Here is a 23,035-nt window from a genome sequence, read left to right on the forward strand (position 1 = left end):
AGCCTCATACTCACTGTATCAAACTGCTGGAATATTTTTAGGCCTGCACAGTTGTGTATAATTTATGAATACTTTTGAAAGATAGTCCCATAGACAGAGCATAATGTACCACCTACATGAATAGTGAATTGTGCTTTAGGGAAGGATAGAACTAATTTGGATGTGATGATATTAAAAATAGTGGGAACAGCATCATAAAGAATATTTATTAATCATACTATTATATTCTTTGTTGTAAATGTTCTGTCATAGAATAAGGAATCAAAATGTAGTACTAGGAAGAATCTAGATTTTTTTTTTCTGTTTTGAAATCCCAGTAGCTTGAGGGGTGTCAAATTACATGTGTACTTACCATTCAAAATTAAGACTGGCTTTAAATGCTTAAACTGGAAGTTTGAATGTTCAACTGTCAAATGTATTATAAACCTCTATGATTTGTCTGCTATAAAATTGGAGGGAAGAGGGATAGCAAAAGAGAAGTTTTCCAGTGTTTGTGTGGCATGTAAGGACTGCCAATATAAGACTTTTTTTTTTCTCTAATTGTGTCAATTAGTGGTTATTATTGCAATTAAAAACTAGTAAGCTGGTTAAAATAAAGTATTTATTAAGTTCATTAATTTGTTTTCTCTTAAGATTACTGTCATGGGAGTTTGGGCATTCTTTTTCTAAAAATGGATTTTTTTGTGGGTGGAGGTACAATGTGGAATAAAGGGGACTGAATTTATATGTTCCTGCCTTTTCTAGACAAGTAAGCTCTATCATGAATTTCAAAGTTTTCAGACCAAATATTCTGACAGCCTGCTTACAGAAAACAGTAGTAATCCTAGTGTAAATTTATGCAATGCAACTAATCTTAGCTACCTAAGAGCAGTTTATATCTAACTGCATGACAATTAGATATGAAGTTCTCTTAGATGGAAAAGTGCAAGAATAAATCTGGTCCAATGATGTCCTCACCTCCTGGATACGATACGGCAATGTGTTTGTGGGCACTGTTCACACAGGAGGTATAATGAACAATAACCCTAATGAAGAATAATTGGGAGGAACTTTTCTTAAATGGGATAAGGGAAAGAACCTAGGCCAGTGAGTGCCAGTCTGCAACTCAGCAAAAGCTATTGCCATGCAGTTATTCTTTCTTGTATCTAGGTACATGAGGTATTTAGACAACAGTAGTAGTTTTATTGTGGTTTTGAAACACATCTTTTACTTAAACTTTGGATTTGGAAACACTGTAAAAATTAGTCTTGATGTACTTTAGAAAATATTAAAACCTCCCTAATGAAGGGCAGAAGTGTTGCTGCCTATTATGGGATATATTTTTAGCTACTCAAAATATCGAACCGTAGCAGGACAGGATGATTAATTATTTGCAAGCTGTACAGTCTGAAGTATCAGTGAAGGGTACTGTTTCAGCTTTAACCTCACTTCAGTATAAAACTAAACTGTTCATCCAAGCTCTCATTTTGCTTTTAAAGTGGCTGTGTCATCTTAGACATACTGTCTGCCCCAAGGTCTGAAGGTAGTAGTTTTGCTTACTAGAATGCATAGGAGTGCATCCCTCTCTGTTCTTCTCATCCTTCAGTGCCCATTCTCTGTGGCTGCCACACCGTGGTTCCTGTAAGTAGGCAGGGCAAACCAGGGATCTTTTGGGATGACTGTCTTTCATTCTGATTGAATGTTGTTCCTCTTGGATTCTTTTCATAATGTCTCTTCTCACAAGCCAGAATATAAGAGCACCTTGTGCCAGCAAATGCAAATGGATTCATTCCTCTTTTGAGTTCTGCAGTTTGACGTTATGCAAATCTTTCTTTGTGGGTGGGAACCTTGCCATTTCTCCTCTTCTTCCAGTGTTGAATTTCAGCTTTGCTTCCTTATATGGACATGTGCTGGACTGACATTAATTGCTGATATGGTGTTGGAGAAGGCAGTGTCTTCCCAAAGGGCCAGATCATTAGTTCCCTTAAGCTGTCAGTCTGTGCAGATCACAAATGCTTCTGTTAAGCCACTTTTTCCTCTGTTGGATCTAGTCTTATCAAAAGATATGAGTTCTCTCCCTTTTACCCAAAGGAGTTTCTGTCCCTACTCCTAGGAAGAATCACAGATTTCATTGATCTTGTGTATTTGTGCAGTAACTAAGCTTCATTTTTATTATTAAGTTATGCAGCAATCTTTTATTTTTTTTTCCCAGCCTACTTGAATGATACTGCTCAAAAAACAAAGTATATAAATCCACAGGATTTCTATACTTTGTCTAATATTGCAAGTTGGCTGCAGTGACATTTAAAAATCCCTAAGTATGTTATAAATTAGTGGCCTGAAAAAAATGACACTAGAAAATGTCATAAAGCATCAGGAAAAATGTAAATATTTAAGGTGACTAGCTTAAACTTAATGAAAAGTTTAAGCTTACCTATGGGGAAATCAGTAACTTTAACCTTAAATATAATTTTATTATTTATTCAGTTAAAAAAGTGAATACTGGAGGAGATGGGATTGGTGCTTATGCAGGCTACTGTAGTTGAGAGAAATTTTAAATATATTTTTTTGTTCAATGTGTTTTAGTTTAATATTTTATATTTTTGTAGAATTCCAAAAGCTACAGTAATGACATAATAAAAAATTACATATGAAAAATAGTGATAAATTTACAGAAATGTGAGAAAAATTGAAAGAGGAAATTTGTGTTGGCTTGAAAGAGCACAGCTACAGACTAAAAATAAATTTGTGAATTCCCTACTTTTCCTCTTTTTTTCTTTTTTTTTTTTTTTTTTTTTTTTTTTCTTTTTTTTTTTCTTTTCAGGTTTTTTTCCAATTAAGAGACAAGTAGAGCTGTAAAGGTAAATCACCCTAGCTATTTGCTTTAGTTTAGGGCTGGCTCTACTAAAGCAGACCCAAGGTCCATCTGGAGACACCTGAGCTGAGGTACCTGAATGTTCTGTATTATAAGGTACTTTCCCACATACTTTCTTGACCTGCAATAGTTTATGTCTGAGGGACACATCTGAGCCAGATGTGCAATCTTTGTGTTTAGAAATAGTTATCCTGTATCCTTCTTGCATGTTGTGCTGTCTGCTCTCTGGTGGCGTGGAGTCCCACAACCCAGCTTCAAGTTATAAAGATTTGCCACATTTTATCTGTTTTGCATCTGTTACCTGCTGGGTTTATTTGCTGCTTCTAGGTGAGAAGAGACAATGAGCGGTTAGTCCCCATCTGCCCTTTTTATGCCATTCCCGGTTTTAGGTATCTTTCATGTTCCTTTGGTTCCCCTCCTTCGGCTTAAGGCACTAAATTGCTTCTGATCCAGAAGCTGTTCTATGCCTATTCTAATGTTACATTTTTTAAGACTGGGCTTGGGAAACCAACACTCTGCACAGTATTTGAGGTAATGCACGATAGCAGTGTAATGGTGTTCTGTGTGCTGTTCACTCCTGCCTTTTTAAGAATTACACAGAGTTTGCTGCTTTGCACACTGCGTAGCACTGATTTTGATGTGGAAAGGTGTTGGTTAGCTCTAAGCTTTCTTTGAGAATTACTGCCTGTTGCATTTTCAGTATTGGGCTTCATTTGCCACTTTAAAATCTACTTTCTCCATCTGACGGAGTTCTTATGTCATTCTTCACTGCCTGCCTTCATCTGCACTAACACATGGTATTGTCAGCAAATTTTGTGGTTTCATTTTCTCCTCTTCTCTTCTGTTGAAGAGGGAAGAGATTAAATAGCTAGAACCCCAGAGAATCACACAGCTTGTTTATTTTATTGTGAAAATTGACAATTTGCTTTTTTCTTCCTACTTTAAGGTAATTATTTATTTATACAAAGCCTCCTCTTATTTTGCTGCTCTGAAGTCTTGGGTGAGAAAGGGAGTGGGATATCAGTGAGAGCTTTTGGAAGTGCATGTAAATTCTATGAATTAGATCCTACTTATGTGCATGATATTTTGCTTCTTTCAAGAAATTCTCTTAGATCACACAGCAGAACTTCACATCCCGTGTTAACTCTTCCCCAAAATACTGTATTATCTGCATAGCCATTACATTTCTGATAGTTTCTGCTTTTTCCATCCAGCACATTTAGCTGGTATTGCATGGTCTTCTGCAGTTTCCCTTTCACTGTTCCCAGTATCCTTGAGCTGTCATTTAGCTCTTTAAAGCTTTAAAGGCTTAAAGGCATTCCTGTTCTTTCTGTTGTATTTCTTAGTCACCTGGCATCATAAAGGAGCAAGTGTACTACTGTTTGTTTTTCTGAACCTGTTATGGTGTAATTTTATTTGTTTGGGTTTCCTGACTCTTGTTACCCTCTGCTTTAGTTTTTAATAGGAAGGTTTGTTTTCTGTTTTGTTTTTGTTTTTGGGGGTTTTTTTTGTTGTTGTTGGTTTTTGTTGGTTTTGTTGTTGTTGTTTTTTTTTGTTTCCTTTTTTTTTTTTTTTTTTTTTTTTGTTTTTTTTTTTGTGTGTGTGTGTAGTTTTGGAATTTTTTCATTTTGAATCGTGTATTTTGGTATTTGTTGGCTTCATCCTGCTTCTCATTTTAAAAAATTTGTATCTTTGATTTCAATGGGCTGCAGTTCCTTTATGTGCTAAATTAGTTCTGTTCTTCCTGAACAGACACTCTTTGTTCCAGAACCAGCATTGATTTCAAAAGATCCTTCCTTCTCACTCCTTTCTCTGTGACACATTTTAAATTTTGAAGACATCATTTAGCCTTGGTCAGATAATCCTGATGTTTGGTCGCATGTTTTTATTTTAAAATGTGACTAGTAGTGTTGCATAGTTGTGCCAGGGAAATAATATAGAGTATTGTTCTTTTTGAATCTGGTTACAAATATTCTGTATAGTTTGCAGTGCAGGCTACAAATATCCTTGCTATCAGTATTCTATGAAGATAAGCTGAAAGAGTTGGGGCATTTCAGCCTGAGGAAGAGAAGACTCTGGGGAAACCTCATAGCACCTTTCAGTATCCAAAGGGGGGGCTAAAAGAGATATTATGATTAAAAAGTGGATTTAGAGTATAATATTTGCACTTGCAGCACTTCTTTACAGCCATGGCAATCTTAGAAAGATCATGTTAATTCCTTGCTATTCTCATCCTCCAATTTCATCTCTAAGACTACAGATTATTTTTCTTCTGTCTTCAGTAATGTTTTATGGATTGAGAGAGGTTTTAAATTAACAAAACCATTCCACTAATAGATTTTTTCCTGCTGAAAACTGATTTTCTTCCATTTTTTCTATTTTTAGACTTTAAATTTCACAAATGAGAAAATATTTATTATAGATTACAGGTAGGATGTGTTTTGATTCTGCTATTCAAAGAGTATTTGTAGGAAAAGCTAATTGCGATAATGAAAAACTGAAAGATACCTTTTATTTAAATAAATTGATTTGGCTATATGGTATATTTGAGTGGTAGGAAAGTATGGTTGGTTTAGTTCTGCCATTTTCATAATAATTTCACATTTAAAAAAATAAACAATATTGTTTAATATTTGCTTATCATGACAAAGACCATATGTAAGGTTTACTTGAATACATTATTTTCAGCTACTCTCTATTTGAAGCCAAATGATACTTGTAGGTAAGATAAAAATTATTCTCAAGAAAAGCATTTTTTTTGTTGAAACTAACTGAAGAGTTATTGCAAGTGGTTTGATTACTATTCATGGAATAAAAGGAGGTTATTTTCAGGGTAAAGGAACTTGTGAAAAGATAATTGGTTAGACTAACATTCTCATTGACATAATTTGCATTAAATATGCTGCAGTGAATTGTAGTTATGCTTTTCCATTTGAAAGGCCTGCTTTGTTAACTTACTTAAAGAGTCTAATTACACTACAGTGTAAGTCATGCTCTTTAATTCAGCAATATGATATCAAACTGAGGATCCATGATTACCAACCTTGTGAGTGTGGACAGTCATAAACCAGTTCTTGACCCCAGTGGATTTTCTAGATGAAATAGTTTGATTTAGCTAGTTTACATCTGATCATTCTCAGATAGTGAAAGCATTTAACCAATCCTTTATTTTAATTTTATTCTTTTATAAGAGTAGAGAAACCTATTTCCTCCTTGATGCAGTGTGAGCAATAACTAGAGCAGTCTTGGGAATATTGGAAGAAAGTTCCAGTGCATTTGTTCTAGTAGTAGGAACACTTTAAGGACTATTTTCATTTTGGTAGGACTTCTTTGTAACTAAATAGAGCCTTTAAAGTATAAGCTGTTAAAACATTAATTTGCACATTTTCATACCCATTTTAAAATCAGGAGACTAATATTTTTATTTATTTGGTTTTCAGAATTAATTATTATGTATTAACGGTACTTCAGATATTTTGAAACAGAGGCTTTTACTTCCTCTTGTACAATGAAGGGGGAGGTGCCTTTGTCAGTAGTGAGACAGCTGCAAGTGCTCAAGTTAAGTGTTTGCATGTGCAGATAGATGCATAAAGATATGGGGTCTTATTTTTCCCTACATCTAGCATCCCTAGAAAAAGCATGAAACCTGGCGTTTTTATTGTATGAACTGAACATATGTAAAATTAGGCATCTTATTAGATATCTAAGTCTTAATTTCAGTGCTTATTTTTAATTATGGGCACTTGTACTGTTTGATGGTGGCTGTTTTCAAAATAGTCCTCTCTGGAGATGCTGAATGTAAACCAAAACATAGCTGATCAGGCAAGGTTGTGTATCAGCGCAACACTGCTGAGCCATGTTAGATAAAGCAATTGAAAACAAAGAAATACATATTCAAGCTGGACATGGTAATGGCCGTAAATATTTATACAAATATTCAGCTGAGAAGGTCACTTTCTTGCTGTAATGGTTCTGAAAATGACAATACTGGATGTGCCAGGTACTCAGTGTTACTAGCATATGACTATATTTGCATACCCAATCACCATACATGAAATGCAATAAACTGGAAATGCACCTTAGATATTTTAAAAAAAAATAAAATTCACGGCCAATTAGTTTTAAATTCCACCTGAAGGATGATTAGATCTCTTGTTTCTCATTATTTGGCAGTGAAATAGGCCAATTGCAATGCCACTTTGCTGCTTATTCCTTTTTTTTGCGAAAGAGAAGCCAGCTGATGCTTGCACTGTTGAGTAAAACTGGTGGAAGATTGCACTCTCCTACATTTTGGGACAGGCAGACAATGTAAAAGAAGCCATTTTGGGGAAGGCAGATTATATGTTCAGATTTTGTCTGCAGGATTAAGGGCATGATTCAGGAATCATCAAAGGTATGAATGGCAGTTAGGATGTCAAGAGCCAGATGAAAGCTAGATGATCAATTGTTGGCAAAGCCATTGAAAACTTCCTCTAGGGCATTCATTTTCTTTTAGAGAGAGCTGTTGCTTCTCAGCCAACTGCTGAAATAAATCACAGTGGCTTACAGATGATCACAGAATGGGTCAGGTTGGAAGGAACCACAGTGGATCATCTGGCCCCACCTCCCTGCTCAAGCAGGGTCATCCCAGAGCACGTGGCACAGGTTTGTGTTCTGATGGTTCTTGAATATCACTAGGGAGGGAGACTCCACAACCTCCCTGGACAACCTGTTCCAGAGCTCACAGGAAAGAAGCTCTTCCTCATGTTTTGGTGTAACTTCCTGTGCATCAGTTTCTACCCATTGCCTCTTGTCCTATTGATTGGCACCACCAAGGAGAGCATCTTAACATGCTCCCTTCAGATACCTACAGACACTGATGAGATCCACTTTCGGTCATCTCTTCTTGAGACTGAACAGGCCTAGCTCACTCAGCCTTTTGTAAAAAGAGAGACTATCCAGACCTTTGACCAACTTAGTAGCTCTCTAATTCTCAGGTTCAAATTTCATTTCCTTCATGTAATAATTCTGCATGGCTTTTTTTTTTTCCCCCTAATAGAACTCCTGAAAGTTATTTATCCTTAAATTGCAGTCTTAGAAGAAACATCTTAGCTTTGTCTTACTCTGTACCTTTGGCCATCATTTTGCAACCCTAATCTTTCATGTTTCCTCTGTCACAGACCTTACTTGTTCTTTTGAGTTGCTGGAGTTCTTGTATGTTTTCTTCAGTAAATAAATTTGTAGGTCTGTCTTTTGTAACACAGCATGGGGCTGCAATAAAAATATTGCATTTCAGGCAAAAGGATAATCCACTATCCCTTATAGTAAGAAAATGTTTCTACTGGCTTGAAAGAATGTTGTAGGTTAGAAGATTCTGTAATTATGTATTTTACTTAATCCTGTTTAGGGGTTTCTTTTAATTCAGTTCTTTTTGCGTATGGATTGGAACTTGGGGTTCAGTGCCTTTTTTCTGATGATGTGTTGGAGGAGGGAGTAGTAGGAAGAGAGAGAATATAGCTACCAGACAACAGGAAGTCTTTATTTGGCTTTTATAATCCAGTTTTAGAAATATTTCCATGTCGGCGAGAGAAAGTCTATCTACAGGACTTTCAAAGCTGTTCATAAGACATTCACTCTGTGAATACTGTGTGTATTCCTAGTGTGTTGTCTGCATTGGACTTTTAAATTAAAATCTTGCATGTTGGCGTGGCACTTAACACTTCATCATTCAGTTTTGTATTTGTTGCCCCTTTTTAGTGCTGTTTTGCAATAAATTATTAAAAGTCCTGTAGAAGTTTGGCACAAATAAGTTTAATATTGTGAATACAAGCAGCATTAATATTTATTTCTTGAATTTACCTCTTTGGGGTTAGGAACTTCAAAGAAAACATTTTTATTCTTTTTTAAAATAAATATATTTTTTATTTCTTTTCCTTAGGAGATTCCTTTACACAGTTTCGGTTTGCTGACGAGAAAGAATGGGATAAAGAAAGTATATGCCATAAGCAGGTAACAGAATTACCATTCAAATGATTTTATATAGATAATCACCTGGGACAGAATATCTAGACAGTTGTGCCTTCAGCAACAAATTGTTAATACAGTAATAGGACTCTTTATTCTGTATATTTTTATACACTTCTCTCTAATGCTGGAGGATCTTGTCCTTGGGTCCTGTACTTTTTTTCTACTGAAGACTAATCAAAGCTGCAGGCTCGGTTTTTAAGTTATGTTGGGAGGAAAGAACAAGAAAGCCCTCCAGTGAAATCAGACTGTCTCTTTGCTTTACTGACATAGGAATTCAGCCTTCCTTTTTCAGATGCATTCAAGAGAAAAGTGTTTAATAGAATGACATTAACAAAACCTGTAGGAGTATATTCATATATTGGACTGTGAGGCATTCTAGTTCGTTCAGATTAGCAGTTCATATCCTCTGGTTGAAATGTCATGCCCTAAATAATTAGGACACCAACTAGATTTTTTGTATATGAATTGTTTATGCTTGAATAAAAAGAAGCAGCAGTAGAAGTCTTCTGTTTCTCTATCAGGATACCTTAAAGTGTCTCAATCTCTGCAGCTGTCTTCCTTATCCAGGTCACCTAAACGTTTGCAAAATATATGCTTTTGTCTTTCAGGCTTTTCTTAAAATTCCTGTGAAACTCTGCTTGAGTGTCTCTTGTAATATCCACATATATTCAAATATTAAAAATTTGCTATTTATTTTCTAAAATATTACAATAATTATTCCCTGGGAAGTGGTATTTAAAGGTACTTTAGAGTTGCAATGTCAAATTAAAGTGAGGAACTGAACCCAAATGCAGCATTTTTCTAATCCACCACCTGTTTATTTAGTGGAACACAGGCTTTCAGTGGCTATTTTTTCTCATCGGTTCTTCTGTTCCTAGTGTGCAGGATGGTGTCAATATCCCAAGTATTAATTTCTTCATAATTTCCTCAGAGGATTTTCATTATAGCATTTAGGTGATTAGAACACAATAATTAATTCCTGAATGGCTAAAGCCATTGTGAGCAGACTGAAGCTACATATTGTCACCATTACCCTTCCTTTGATTTCTTATTTTAATGCAGAATTCTGTCCCAGATGGTTTCACAGCATTATCTAATTTTTCACATTGTCTCTGATCTTCAGCCTGGTATCTCATTTTTTTTATGACCCATCTTTCTTTTCCCCGAAAGGCAGACCCAAGTCTAATTTCCATCCTAGATACAATTTGCCAAATTCCTGGCCTTTGCCTCTTAACTCACCTGTTTTTTCTAGTTCTTTGCCTGTCTACACATTATGTAAAGGATTAAGAATTTTAAACTGAAGTAAATTGGTTATGAGGAAACAGAATAAAGCAGAAGACATAGAACTAGTTGCAGAATTATTAGATATTTCTCATTCTCTATCTTTTGTAGAAAGCAATGGCAAAACATCAGTTTCAAATGTGGAATGGAAGTGTTACAGTGATGTCAACAATAACAGAATTTAAATTTATTAAGAATACTGTCTTTCATTTTCACAAAAAGTAGTATACATTTGCTCCACTGCATATTGATGAAATGTAATAAAAATCATGGTCTCATTCATATCATGGTCTGCAATTGAAAAAGCATAGTTATTAGTCATTTGGATTTTTCAATAAAAAATGGCAATTTCAGCAACAAAGTATGCCTCTACAATTTTTTTGAGAAAATAATGCTATGTGCCATAAAGTGTTCATAATCTATTAAGTACTGCTTTTATCCCTTTGCTTTTTATTAGAACACCACTTTTAGAGAAGTCTCTACTTGGATATCAAATTCCTTCTATTATTTCTCAAAATTCCCCTTTTCCTTTATCCTCAACATTTCCTCCTCTTCCCTATCTCCACTTTTTTACCTTCATTTGCAATGTTCATTCATGTTAATATTTTGTCAAGTATACATATCTCTTCCAAAATGCACTTAAATATTTGTTATTCAATTATACTTTTTAGAATTTTTTGTGTTACAAGATTCATACAATTGCCTTGTCCTTTGCAACTGTGCAGAAGCTACATTTGATCCTTAGTATCTGTCAAAATAATGTATTTTCTGAACATCTAGTTCATTGCTGGGTAATAAAAATTATTTGCTGAAGACTTTGTGAGGTTACTTTCACCAATCATATTTGATGGTGATCACTAATCCATTGTAAAATGAAGTTCTCAATAGAGAAGAAAAATTCTTGTATCAGATATATTTTTAGTCCTTTTATTCTCATTACTGGATACCAGAACCTGTATTTGGAGACAAGAAACTGTTAAATCTGCTTCATTGTTTCTTTTAAAATTTATTTTAATTTTGCAAATATACTGTCAGAGCCCACTATGTCTTTGATGTTCATTCTTGCTTCATGTGCAGGTGTTAAAAGCCTGTTAAAAGGTGTTGACTGGCTTTTGGAAGCAGTGTGAATTTCTTTGACAAATCTCTTACGAGTCACAAAACTCTTCTAATTTTTGAGTATTTGGACTTCTAAATGTCTGTGCCAGTCTACATCATATTGAGAGGGACAAATTTTTGTCTCTTCAAGTGAGATTTGGAAGCAACTTCCTATTTCCATGAATATACAGGCTGAGAGCATAGACTGAACTTAAGTGTTTCATTGTCATGTTTTGAAATACGTGATGGATATCAGATTTATCTTTGCCAATTTATCCATGGTGAATGTGTTCAGAATGTTCTGTTGTACTCCGAGCTTGAAATCTGTTTTAAAACTACTGAAATCTGGTCTGTTCTTTAGAAACTACAAATATTGCTGGTCCATTTTATGTAATTTTGTTTTTTAAAAAAGGGTCAAGATAAACAGCAACTTCAATACCTGTCACAGTAATAAGTTCTCATTTAGCAGCAGTAGCATATCTTTCTTGAGTGTCCTTTTAGAAGTGTTTGTAACTATACACTTTGTTGCTTTTGGAAATATCAAAACATTTGAAAAGATGGGGAAGTATGAAAAGGCCTCTGTTGAGCTGCATGGGATGATTGCTTGGGAAATAGTGGCAACTCATTAAATAATGGCATTTCACACTGCATGAAAGTTTCACAATTCAAAAGGTGTTTCAGTTGGAAAAGCTTCTTATGTCATTGTCAACTTCCTGAACTATTTCCTACTTTGGATTTCAAGGTATTGTCTAAGGAACATTCTATTTATACCTTGTTTTTTAACCTTAAGTGATTATATGCATTTTAGGTGTTTTTATGTTATTATTTAGCCAAGCTGCTTCATAAAAGTGTATTTTAAACTAATAATTTGTGTATTTCATTCGATTTCTTGAATGTATGTGACAGGACAATGTAATAAATTATGAGGGGTTTTTTGGTGGATGTTTTCATGTTCAGTTGGTTGTTGTGGATTTTTTTCACAAGTCTACTATATGTTGAATTGTGTTTCAGTTCTCCGCACTTTCTGTTGACTGCCAGTCTTTGGTCCAGGCCCTTCAGGAATTGCCTCTACATCTGAGGCTGAATGTAGCTGCTGACCTTGTGCAGGTAATGCTGTGAAATTTCACAAGAAAATGCAAATATTTTTAGGAGAAATAATGCGTGCAAGAATGATTAGTCTTCAAACAGAAGTAGAATTTGTTATATAAGTAAATGCATTTATTTAGATCTGTGTGTCAAGTGGCATGTAATGCAGGATACCCCTCTGTTGACACATTTTGTGTGCCTGTTTGCCTTAAACCAAATGTCTGGATGTGCAGCATATTAGATTTAAGTATCAGAGTATTTGATATGGAATTATTGCACTGTTTTTGTGTCTGCTTCTCTTGTTAGTAGCTGTTACAAAATTTTGGTGCAAACTTTTAAGTGCTTTCACATTCTTCCTGATAAGTATATTAATTGTGATTTAATCTTCTACATACTATCAACAAACGTGCTTTTCTCCATGAATCAATCCTTATAGGTAAAACTGTCAATTGTACAGGTGAAGAAAGTGTCATTTATTCAACAGTGGCAGGATAGCAACAATATTAGTAAAGTGTTCCTTCAAGCTGTGAAAAAGAAATACTAATGTAAGAAAGGAAGATCCAGTGAGACTTAAATATGAAATTGTTTTAAAAGGCTCCATTTGTCCAAGCAAGGAGGACTATGGCCCTTGCAGAAGGATTAAGACTAGCCCTAGGACTAGAAGGACTTTGGGGGTGTTTGTGAATGAAAAGCTCAACATGACTCAGCATGCACCATGTTTCAAAGGAAACCTGACCATCAGGTTGGGAGAGGTGATTCTCACTGTCTGCTCTGCCCTTGTGAGATCCCACCTGGAGAGCTGCATCCAGCTCTGGGGTCCCCAGCACAAGAAAGACATGGACCTGTTGGAGTGAGTGTGGAGGAAGGCCACAGAGTTGATCAGAGAGCTGGACCTCTCCTGTGAGGATAGACTGAGAGTTGGGGCCCTTCAGGCTGGAAAACAGAAGGTGCCAGAGAGAACTTAAGCACCTTCCAGTACCTACAGAGCAGAGCTGGAGGGGGACTTTTCACATGGGTGTGTATAGATAGGACAAGGGAAATAGCTTTAAGCTGAAGGAGGGTTGGTTTGGATTAGATTTCAAGAAGTTCTTGACTGTAAGAGTGGTGAGGCACTGGAACAGCTTTCCTAGAGAAGCTATGGACTACCTATCCCTGGAAGTGTTCAATGCCAGGTTGGACGAGGCTTTGAGCAATCTGGATTACTGGAAAGTTCCCTGTCCATGGCAGGCAGCATAGAACAGGTAATCTTTAAGGTCCCTTCCAAACCAAACCATTCTATGATTGTGTCAGTCCCCATGTTAGCATACAATCTCATATTCTGTAATAAGGGATAAAAGGAGTTTATAGTTTGCATTTACTTTTGCAAAAGTGTCAAGATAACTTGAGTTTGCTTTTACTTCTGAATTAGATTCTGCTCAAATTTCCTGTACCTTCTTAAGTGTTTAAATATAGCAAGTGTGAATTATAATCCAAATTAGACAGAATAGTAATAATAGATAATCATTATAAGGACTCAAGTCCTTTCTTGTACTCATAGGCATCAACACCTCTAGAGATCCCACAGATGAAGTCTAAAATTTTTGAAGATGGGAAGAAGAGAGAGCAGCTGTTCCGACAGTCTCTGGCTCAAAGTGAAACAGGGCTGGTCTCCCATCCTGTTGGTAATTCTGTTGCTCCATCAGAACCTGGGAGTAAAAATAGCTCTCGGGCAAATGCAAGAGAATCATTACAAAGAGTCCATCCACTATCAAATCAAGACTCAGACCATTTGGATGAGGAACTAGATCTTCTCCTGCATCTAGAGGCTCCCATTAGTACAGAAAATAGACCTATGTCAGGTACTTTATCCTGCAGCATATCGACTGAGAAAGATTTGAAAACAGATTGTAAGGAAAATGGTAAGTTTTCTCCCCAGCATGACCTTATTTAATTTTCATTGCTTTCTGTTTTGGTGATGTTTTTGAATTTTTGGTAAGCCAGTCAACACTACTGCTATCATAAATGAAATGCAGTGTGACAGAGATTATCCGGGGCTGTGTTCTGGCCCATTTGTTCATTTTCAGTTTTAACTCCTCACTAACCTGAAGTTTCACCATTGTCATTTACCTTAAACATTAAGTGAAATTCTTCTGCAAAACAGCATTGGGCTAATACAAAAAATGTAAATTAAAAATTTAAACGAGCAAAAATTTAAATTAAAAATAAAAAGGTGTACTACTAGAGGATTTTATTGCAGGGAAGCTAAAGTATTTGTGTAACTTCATCAACCTTTAGTTCACTAATAGTGTACAGAAGAATTGACAGCTATTTCTGATGGCTTCTCCTAAATACGACTTTCAAACTTTACTAGCATTGATTTTATAAAATGAAGTTTAGCATGGAAACTATTTTTGGAATATGACTTGCTGTTCTTCAAGAAGGAGAGATTGTGTTTAAGTACAGTCAGTTGTGCATTGAAAGCAAAATGATGCAGGACAGAGGTAGTATGGACTGGTTTCCAGATTTTCAGTCTTCTTGTTATTGCTTCTCCAGAGCCTTTAAAAGTAGATATGCCTGAAGAGAAGAGCACATCATCACAGCAGCAGCAAAGTACATCTAAAGATGTTACTGAAGAAGAGCTTGAAGATTGGCTGGACAGCATGATCGCCTGAAGCTCAAATTTCCTTATATGAATAACTGAATATAGCAAACATTATGTAGAAACTTGAATCTTTCTTTATCTCCTTGTTATTTCTTTTTTCTATATGCTAAATGCCTGTTTTTCTTTGCTGGCACTTAAAATTTTGTGCAACCAAAATGAATTTAGATAAGATTGAAAATTGTTGAAGACTAATGATATTATTAGAAAGGTCTAAAATTTGTGAAGTTAGAGTTTTCTTTGCTAAAGAAGCAGGCTACAGTGCCAAAATAAATAGAACAATTATTTCAGCTTGTACTTGCTCCATGTAGTCCTTAAAATAAAGCTGTGGATGAACAATGAATATATGTGTTTTTAGTTACCATTGTCAAAAACCTGTGTATTGTAGAAAAATGGAAAAGACGACAGCAACAGTTATATTTGGTTTATAATACTTTATTGCAGTGGGCACTTTTTATTAGAAGAAAAAAAAAAAGCATAATCCTAGCAACTTCTACTTGCAGGTGACCATAGAGCATTGGTTTATTTTGGCCTAAGATTTAAATTGTGTTCATTTTGATACAGTGTATGTCTTTTAACAGTAGTATCTAATAAGCTGTTATTGAAGGTAGTATATAAACAAACTTTAAGTGCAATTTGATACAGAAAGACAGAAAAGCAATACAGTTAATGGGTCTGTTCATCTAGAACACTAACAAAAAGTTTGCATAGCTGTGTCTACAGAGGTTTTAAGGCACTTTAATGTTTCAAGGTTGACAAAGTGTTTGAAAATGATTTCTTTTTAACTGCTTAAAGCTTTTCAAACTGTATCTTAAATACATTCACTAGCAAATAATGTGGGGGAAAACTGGACAGCAGTTAGTTGAGCTATTTTTTCTGAGGTACGGTCTCTGATGTTCAAGTTCTTCAATGTCAGATGTGCAATTAAGATGCCTTTTAGCCCTTTCAACTGTACTGCCAAACACCAGGTTAATGATGTGGTTAAAAAGTTGTTATAATTTTAGGCCATGTTTGAACTGGAAGGCTTAAGTCAATCTGGCATAGATTTTGCTAATTAAAATTCCAACAAAAGACCTGTTTCATATGTGGTAGGTACAAAAAGACTCTGAAATAGTGTCAAATTTTATGTGTGTCTTGAACTTTGAAGACATTTAAAGCAAATACAAACTGTGAAATTATGCCTTGAAAAGAACAGATTATTTTTTTTGTATGCTGGATCTTAGCAGTTCATGAATAAATAATTTCTTTTGTGATATTAGCTAAGTTGATCCTCATACTGTTTTCGGAAGCAGTCGCCTGCCGGGAAAAAATCCCAACATCTTTCTTGGTACATCTTCCACACAAATGATTCCTGAAAATCAGAGAGAGTATTTATTTTACCAGTAACTGTGCAGTTAGTGCTGTAGTGCTGTAGATAAACTTTTAACAATAACCACATTCTGTGCCTGCTGCCATGGAGTAGAATTTATAGACACTGGAACTCAAAATATTGTAACTCAATAATGTTTATAAGAGTTTTATACTTCTCTTATTTCCGTACTACTGAAATGTAAGCTCTATTAGTAAAATATCAAAGTATAAATTAATCAATCTATTTATATCAGAGCAAACCTGTTGACAAATTTGTGTATAAGCAAATGTGTTCTGCTTTGTGTGGAAAACAAAGGAACATCTGTAGCTTTTGCCTAAGAGCTTATTATTAGTGAGAAGATATAATTAACTTCTAGTTATTTTCTTATTTGTTTACCTTTAGGGCGTAACAGTGCTAATATATGGTCACCCAAATACCCAAATACCTGTCTATCTACATATATATAGATTTTGATTATCAATATAGTAACTTAACTACTTAAGCCTCTTGGGAATAAATTACACCTAGTGCATTTGAGATTTTCTTTTCAGAGATAAGATGACAGTAAGATTACTACTAACTGACTTCTGAGAGAGTTCACTGCTGGGTGAAATAGCACAGTGCAGCATTCCCCTCCCTCCCTTTTGTTTTAACCCTTCTTTTCTTTCGCTGCAGTAGCCTCTTGGGGAGAGTGGCATCATCCACACTTCTCAGTGGTACATCAGTTCCACCTGCTGGTACACAGCTACAAGGCTTGATAAGATAAAAATGCTGAAAGATAAGCTTAATGGTTTTTCTTAAGTTTTATTTTCTACTCACCTGGCCAGTATGCTCAGTTTCATCCTTGTTAATTAGATACATTAAGAAGAACCTGAAACAAGCACATGAAGTGGGTATTAATGGAGGAAACATCTCTGCCTGACCTTTTCTAGTCAGGGGGATGGGAGGAAGACAATGCCAACCAGCAAAGCAATGACACTACTAGGCATCTAAAGTGCTTAATTTAAGGGAGAAAATTCTGTCCTGAAGCATGTCTCCTGTGAAAGTGCTAGCAGATTAAAAAAATCTTTAGAAGTAGAAAAATGCAGTTTAGCATTTCTTTCATTTCAGTGTGAGGAGCAATACCTGAATTAGACATATGACAAATTCTGAGCACATATGCTCCAACATGTCACCTTGGAAGAGGTTACTATGGCTACTGCATGAGAAGTGTGGTAAATACTGAGCTGCACCAGGAGTTCTGTTATACACAGCTCATAGGCTGAGCCTATCCTTCCACAACACCTGAGCTCAGTCAGATGCTGAGAGCTTCAAGTAAATAGGAAGACTAGAGAGTCAACTGTGGTCTGTTTAGAGGTAATACTAGTCATGGTTGGTCAGTTTCAGTGCAGTGAATTTGGAATGAGGCTATGTGCTTTCATTGTGAAGGAAGGAAAGTATACTGATTTTAACAGTTGTCTAATTAAAGGGTAACCTGGGTAAAAAGGTTGTTCACTATATATTCTATTATGAAGGAAATGGCCATTTTTAATTTACGGTGAATTAGAGGTTCCCATGTAGCAACTAAGCCATTCAATACAGTAAGAAAAGTTTGGATGTTGTAGACTAGTAAAAATATGGATATTAATAGAAATTTGAATCACATTAAGCAATTGATTTTTTTTTTTTAATTTAAAGATGTTCAGATGCAGTATTCTAAAGCCAGACTGCTATAAGATTTCACCAGCTTCTCCTTTCATTCTACTGGTGCAATTCTTGTATAATTAATTATCTTTGTTGAATGAGTAACTAATGCAACAAGAATAACTTCTTTAATATCCTCTTACTAATCAAATACTAATATCCTCATTTACTAATGAAAGTGGAAGAGCACTCTCTCAGGAGTTTGGTGTAGTCTAAACATGTACAGCTCCTGATTGCTTCAAGTTTTCAAAACGCTCAACTGTCACTAAAGAACTATAGGAATGGAGTTAATTTTTTTGGAGCTTATCTTTGAAGAATTTTCTACAAGTGCCTTTATTTGCTTTGGTTTGGTTTGGGTTTTCTTTTTTTTAAATTGAAGCCAGTTTTCTACGGTCTTATCAGTATTACCAAGCCACCAGAAGTCACAACCAAAACTTCCAAACTAAGACAACTTATTAAACTGTCCCCTATCCTTCCCCATATCTGGCTTTCCTCCTAGCAGAATAAGGAGTTGATTTGCCTTCTGGTCTCATACTACTAAGGTACCTCGTGTAAGGTGAGCACTTGCCACCAGGTAAGTGATGGTAACCAAAGGTAACCATCAGTGTGGAATAGAGAAGGGGAGACCCTAAAGGAAAGGAAATATTCCTCAGTTTTTTAGAATTCTGTCTTGGGATTTTCAGCAGTGTGTGCACCTAAATGACACTACATCATAATTCCAATTGTAAAACGTACTTACAGATAGTTTGCCAAGTTGTGTTCTTGCAAAGTATGTGTTTCAAAGCCGTGTGGAGTTGTGTCAAAGTAGTCATTGCCGATTCCACAAATAAAGCATTTGGTCTGAAAGCAAAAGTTGTGGTTACAGATAAATTTTAACTCAAAACCACTGAATTGGTCACAATCTAGGTGAACAAGAGCAATGAAAAATGTAACATGCTTCCTACCTCCATGTCTTCCCTCACTTGTTCTTGCTGGTCTCTTAATTCACCAAAAGCATCAATAATCAGACCTGTTTCAAATAGAAAAGCAGCAACACTTCAGTACTTAGCAATATTCATATTGCAAGTAATGTCAGTCCTCCAGTGTTTAAAATTTAGTGTACTTATACATACAGGCACAATCTTGAGAGTGTAAAAACTTTTTAATGCTTTATTATTAATATTATTTATTAATATATTATATTAAAATATTATTATGTAATAGTTCATTTAACCTTACACAAACTCATCTCTTTTGTTCCCATAAATGAAATTAATTTTCACTCTCCTTCTCATTAAATTCTCATATCCCAAGTCTTTTTCAACATAGACAGCTCTGCTCCCACAGCCCAGTTAGTGAGTTGGACAGTTAGTGAGTTTGCTTTGCATTTGAAGCATTACTCCTCCACTTTCAATGTTTTAAGAAAAGAACTGGATCATTTTGGAGACTGTGACATTTGTAACTTTTTCTCAGTATAGATGTGCTACATTTTTTTCTTTGCCACCAGGTTGCCATAAAATAGTGCATTTTTTTCCTAACAGCCTTAGAAGAGTTTATGCAATGAGTGTTGAATGCTGCCCATCACCAAAGAGGGGTCTTGTTTGCTGTAAACCACAACTGCAAACCAATTAAAACTGCAAATCTGCCTCTAAAGAAAGGAGGAAATGGCTATGTGGCCATAGTGACTTTCTCCATGTCATTTACCCTTTCCAGCTGGAAAGTCTCCATTTCCCAGTCAGCTGTGGTGATTCCAGGCTAAAAGTGAGAAGAGTGTGTTCAGCAAGGCTCTCCCAAGTTTCAGTGCTTAGTGTAGGAGAACAGTGATCCTGCACAAGATTCATCATTGCTGGATAATTACAAAAGTGTTCATAAAGACTGCAACCCATGTAAGTTGTAACCCTCATTCCTTGTGCTTTGACTTTGTGTAGTACTTGGGAAAAGGCATATTATGTATGAATTAATATAAAATCATTGCTTTCAGAATTAATGATCTTATAAAATCACGAATACGTCTTTACAGCAATACTGCTAAATTTACCTCAAACATAAATATGGTTTTCAATGATGCATTATTTTTGAACAATGTCTACTAAGGTAAGTGATGGTACCTTGAATAATGGCCAGTAGGATAACAATGACAAAGAAGAAAAATGTGATGTCAAAGACAATTCGGTACATTTCGTAAGGGTCTCCAGCAGGATCCTCAATTTCATCTCCAATGCCACCACCTGCTCTTACACCCACATACATGTGGAACAGGTAACACTAAAAAAGAGAGAGGAAAATTACAGATACGTTTACCATGAACTCTTCTTTTGGATTTTTTCTCTTTTTTTAAAAATTATTCTGCTCTGGTAATTCTCTTGACAATTTAAGTAATAAACAAATAGTAACAAGAACACATAATATCATTGCTCATGTATCAAACACACTGCACCAAAAATGTGTCACTGTCTTAACTAATGTGATTCCACATTCAGGTACACTTACAAAGAGGGGGAGTCAGCCTCAGCTGTTACCTGCCCCTCACTAACTGCGTCTTACTTTGAGACTGAGACTATTTTGGGGTTATTTTTCTTGTATTTGTTACTGTATTCAACTATATTCTACTCCTTATATTGATTTCTAAGGTTCTATCTTGCTCTGAGTAAGAGGGCATCTTTTAAAGATTTGCAGTGAAGTTTAGAAATGTGGAAAATATTGCCATAAAAAGTGGGATGTTCACAAGTGGATCTAGCTGTTTGTAGGTTTCTAGATAAATTAATTTTGTAATACTAGATGTCTGATTTATTATATTGTAAATTAGTTCTGATCTGTGAAACAACCTGTGTTCAGTTCAATGCAGAAGAAATTACTTTACAAAAGTATTGTCCTATTTTTGAAGACATAAATCTTAATCAAAGCATCTTTAATAATCTGTATATTTAAGCTCTGTAAGTATTTTGGAATGGAATTTTCTGCCAGTGATAAACTACTGATGTTCCTGTATGATTTGCTACAGAATCTGGTAAACCACCTTCAGCTACACAGTATGGGTTAAAACCAATATCAATCTAACCACAGCCAGTTTTCTGGAGTCACATTAGATATCAGGGTGTTAAATAATGAGTATAAAACCAGGCATTGGCAAACACTAAACAGAACTATACATCCATTTTTGTAGTGCAATTTTACTGATGGCATAAGATGCTAGTACTAGTTTAATAACACTTAAAAATGTAGATTAGAATTGATTTACCTCACTTGATAGAGTGATTTAAAATATAGTATAGTTTTATTATTCTAACTATTCCTATACCTATTTATGACCAAACCATAGTATTCAGCTCAAAAAGTTTGGAGAGGTTTCATAATTTCTGTAATTTGCTGTCTAACCTGCACTCAGTGTTTAAAAGAAAGTTCAAAAATAGGGAGGATCATTCTGTGGAGGCAATGATACACTTCTGTTCTGAGGTATTTCATTCTGTTTCTGGTGTAAAACACAGAGTAGAGAGTTTCTGTTCCTTGGGAGATATTGGCTGGCCCCAAACTCAGAATATTACATTTTTAATACCTGAACTTGTGTTTTCTGTATACACTAAGAAAATAAAATACTCTTCATACATTAATATATATCTGTAGAGTATGTGCTATTTTGACAGAAATAACATTCAGTGGCAATGGGTAGAAATCAGATTATAAATTGGTATATTAAGATAATCATAATAAGGTGTAATTTCTGCTTTCCAACCCTTGACTTCTTTCTTGTTGACTAAATTACTAATTGTAATTTTGGAGCAGGCTTTTAGAACAAGTGCTACTAATATCACATAATTCATATAACCTAAATAAGGACAGGAAGAGTTTGCAAACATGGGGAACAAATGGGGTTTCTTTGTTGTGACAACACAGCTGCTTTTTGAAGCTCTGACCAGTTCGTCAAGAAATTCCTTTTTACTTTGAGAGTTTGTCATCCACAGCTGTAAAAGCACTGTGGCACATCATAAACCACAGTATTTAGGAGAAAAATTCTGAATACCTTGCTATGTATCATCTGTTTGCTGTTGAGTTTAGACCACTGGAGAATGCAGAAGGAATTTCAAGACTATGTGTATTTCTAAAATGACATGTATCAAGAAGAAGAACCCAATGGATTTAACAACAAACACATCCCTCCTTACTCATCATTCTAAAGTATCCATTTGAAAATTCAGGATGACATTTGAGACACATGGTGATGTTTTAGTTACCGTCATCATGTCGTCACACTTCATGTCTGGTTCATCTTCATCTTCACTTTTGTTGTAGAATTTGCGGAAGAAGTTGAAGGCCACCACAGTGTAAAGGTACACTACGACAGCCAGGAGTCCCACAGTAAGCACAAGCTGCACATGGAGACATGACATGAAAATCGTTTTGTCACAAGAGACATGCCAGCTTGGTGTGTTGCCTTTAATATTGAATATTAATCATATTGTACCTTTCCCAATAAGGAAACTAAAGACAGCAGCTATGTGTGTATCACCAAAGCAATTTTTTAAACTTTTAAACTAATGAGTGTAATTATAGTAGCTTGAAACACTAGATATACAATAAATATTAAATAATAAAAATAAAACCCTTTAGATAATTTGACGATTTCAGCTGGGACTTATTAGGACCTATAAAGACTTATCATAGTGTATTTTCCAAAGCTGTGTAGTAAAGCCATTGCTAAAATGGAGAGAAAATTCTTTAGATAAGAGTAATTTCCAGGTCCTGCCTGTAAGGAAATAAAATCATTAGGTGAAAAAGTTTAGCAGTTAATGAGAGTAGATTATATTGTCTGTTAGAAGATGCAGCTGTGGAGCAGAGTTTACTCAAAGCTACATATTTTAAAAAATGCAACAACCAGTATTTACTTTTTTAAAAGAAACATGAATATTGAAGGACAAGCTGATCAATTATCACTATGAAGATCTGTCAGCATGCTCCCAAAGCAAACATTTCAGTGCAGAAATCTGCAGCTGTCTTTCAGTGTTCTTATTTACTCACCAGAAAAGTAACACTGTTAGAAAAATTATTCATTGCTTGTTAAGAATGT

At 35.2% G+C, this 23,035-nt stretch overlaps 2 protein-coding genes across 9 annotated transcripts in view; one reads left to right on the plus strand and one right to left on the minus strand.

Annotated features, from left to right (window-relative positions):
- Window positions 1–15,303, plus strand: part of AVEN (apoptosis and caspase activation inhibitor) — an 87,624-nt gene extending 72,321 nt beyond the window's left edge. Inside the window, exons 3-6 of the mRNA XM_041410203.1 lie at window positions 8,772–8,842; window positions 12,248–12,343; window positions 13,860–14,220; window positions 14,855–15,303. Of these exons, the coding sequence (XP_041266137.1) occupies window positions 8,772–8,842; window positions 12,248–12,343; window positions 13,860–14,220; window positions 14,855–14,973 (647 nt within the window). The 3' untranslated portion in view covers window positions 14,974–15,303. The remainder of the gene's footprint in view (window positions 1–8,771; window positions 8,843–12,247; window positions 12,344–13,859; window positions 14,221–14,854) is intronic.
- A 76-nt stretch (window positions 15,304–15,379) lies between these two features.
- Window positions 15,380–23,035, minus strand: part of RYR3 (ryanodine receptor 3) — a 194,068-nt gene continuing 186,412 nt past the window's right edge. For all 8 annotated transcript variants that reach the window (XM_041409838.1, XM_041409979.1, XM_041410068.1 and 5 more), the window contains 6 exons: window positions 22,203–22,337; window positions 20,082–20,238; window positions 18,939–19,003; window positions 18,734–18,834; window positions 17,131–17,182; window positions 15,380–16,311 (listed from right to left, as the gene is read on the minus strand). In XM_041409838.1, coding sequence (XP_041265772.1) covers window positions 16,216–16,311; window positions 17,131–17,182; window positions 18,734–18,834; window positions 18,939–19,003; window positions 20,082–20,238; window positions 22,203–22,337 — 606 coding nt within the window. In that variant the 3' untranslated portion in view covers window positions 15,380–16,215. The remainder of the gene's footprint in view (window positions 16,312–17,130; window positions 17,183–18,733; window positions 18,835–18,938; window positions 19,004–20,081; window positions 20,239–22,202; window positions 22,338–23,035) is intronic.

The sequence above is a fragment of the Onychostruthus taczanowskii genome, unplaced genomic scaffold, assembly GCF_017590055.1.
Source record: "Onychostruthus taczanowskii isolate IOZ18803 unplaced genomic scaffold, ASM1759005v1 scaffold1, whole genome shotgun sequence".
In the NCBI taxonomy this organism is placed as follows: Eukaryota; Metazoa; Chordata; class Aves; order Passeriformes; family Passeridae; genus Onychostruthus; species Onychostruthus taczanowskii.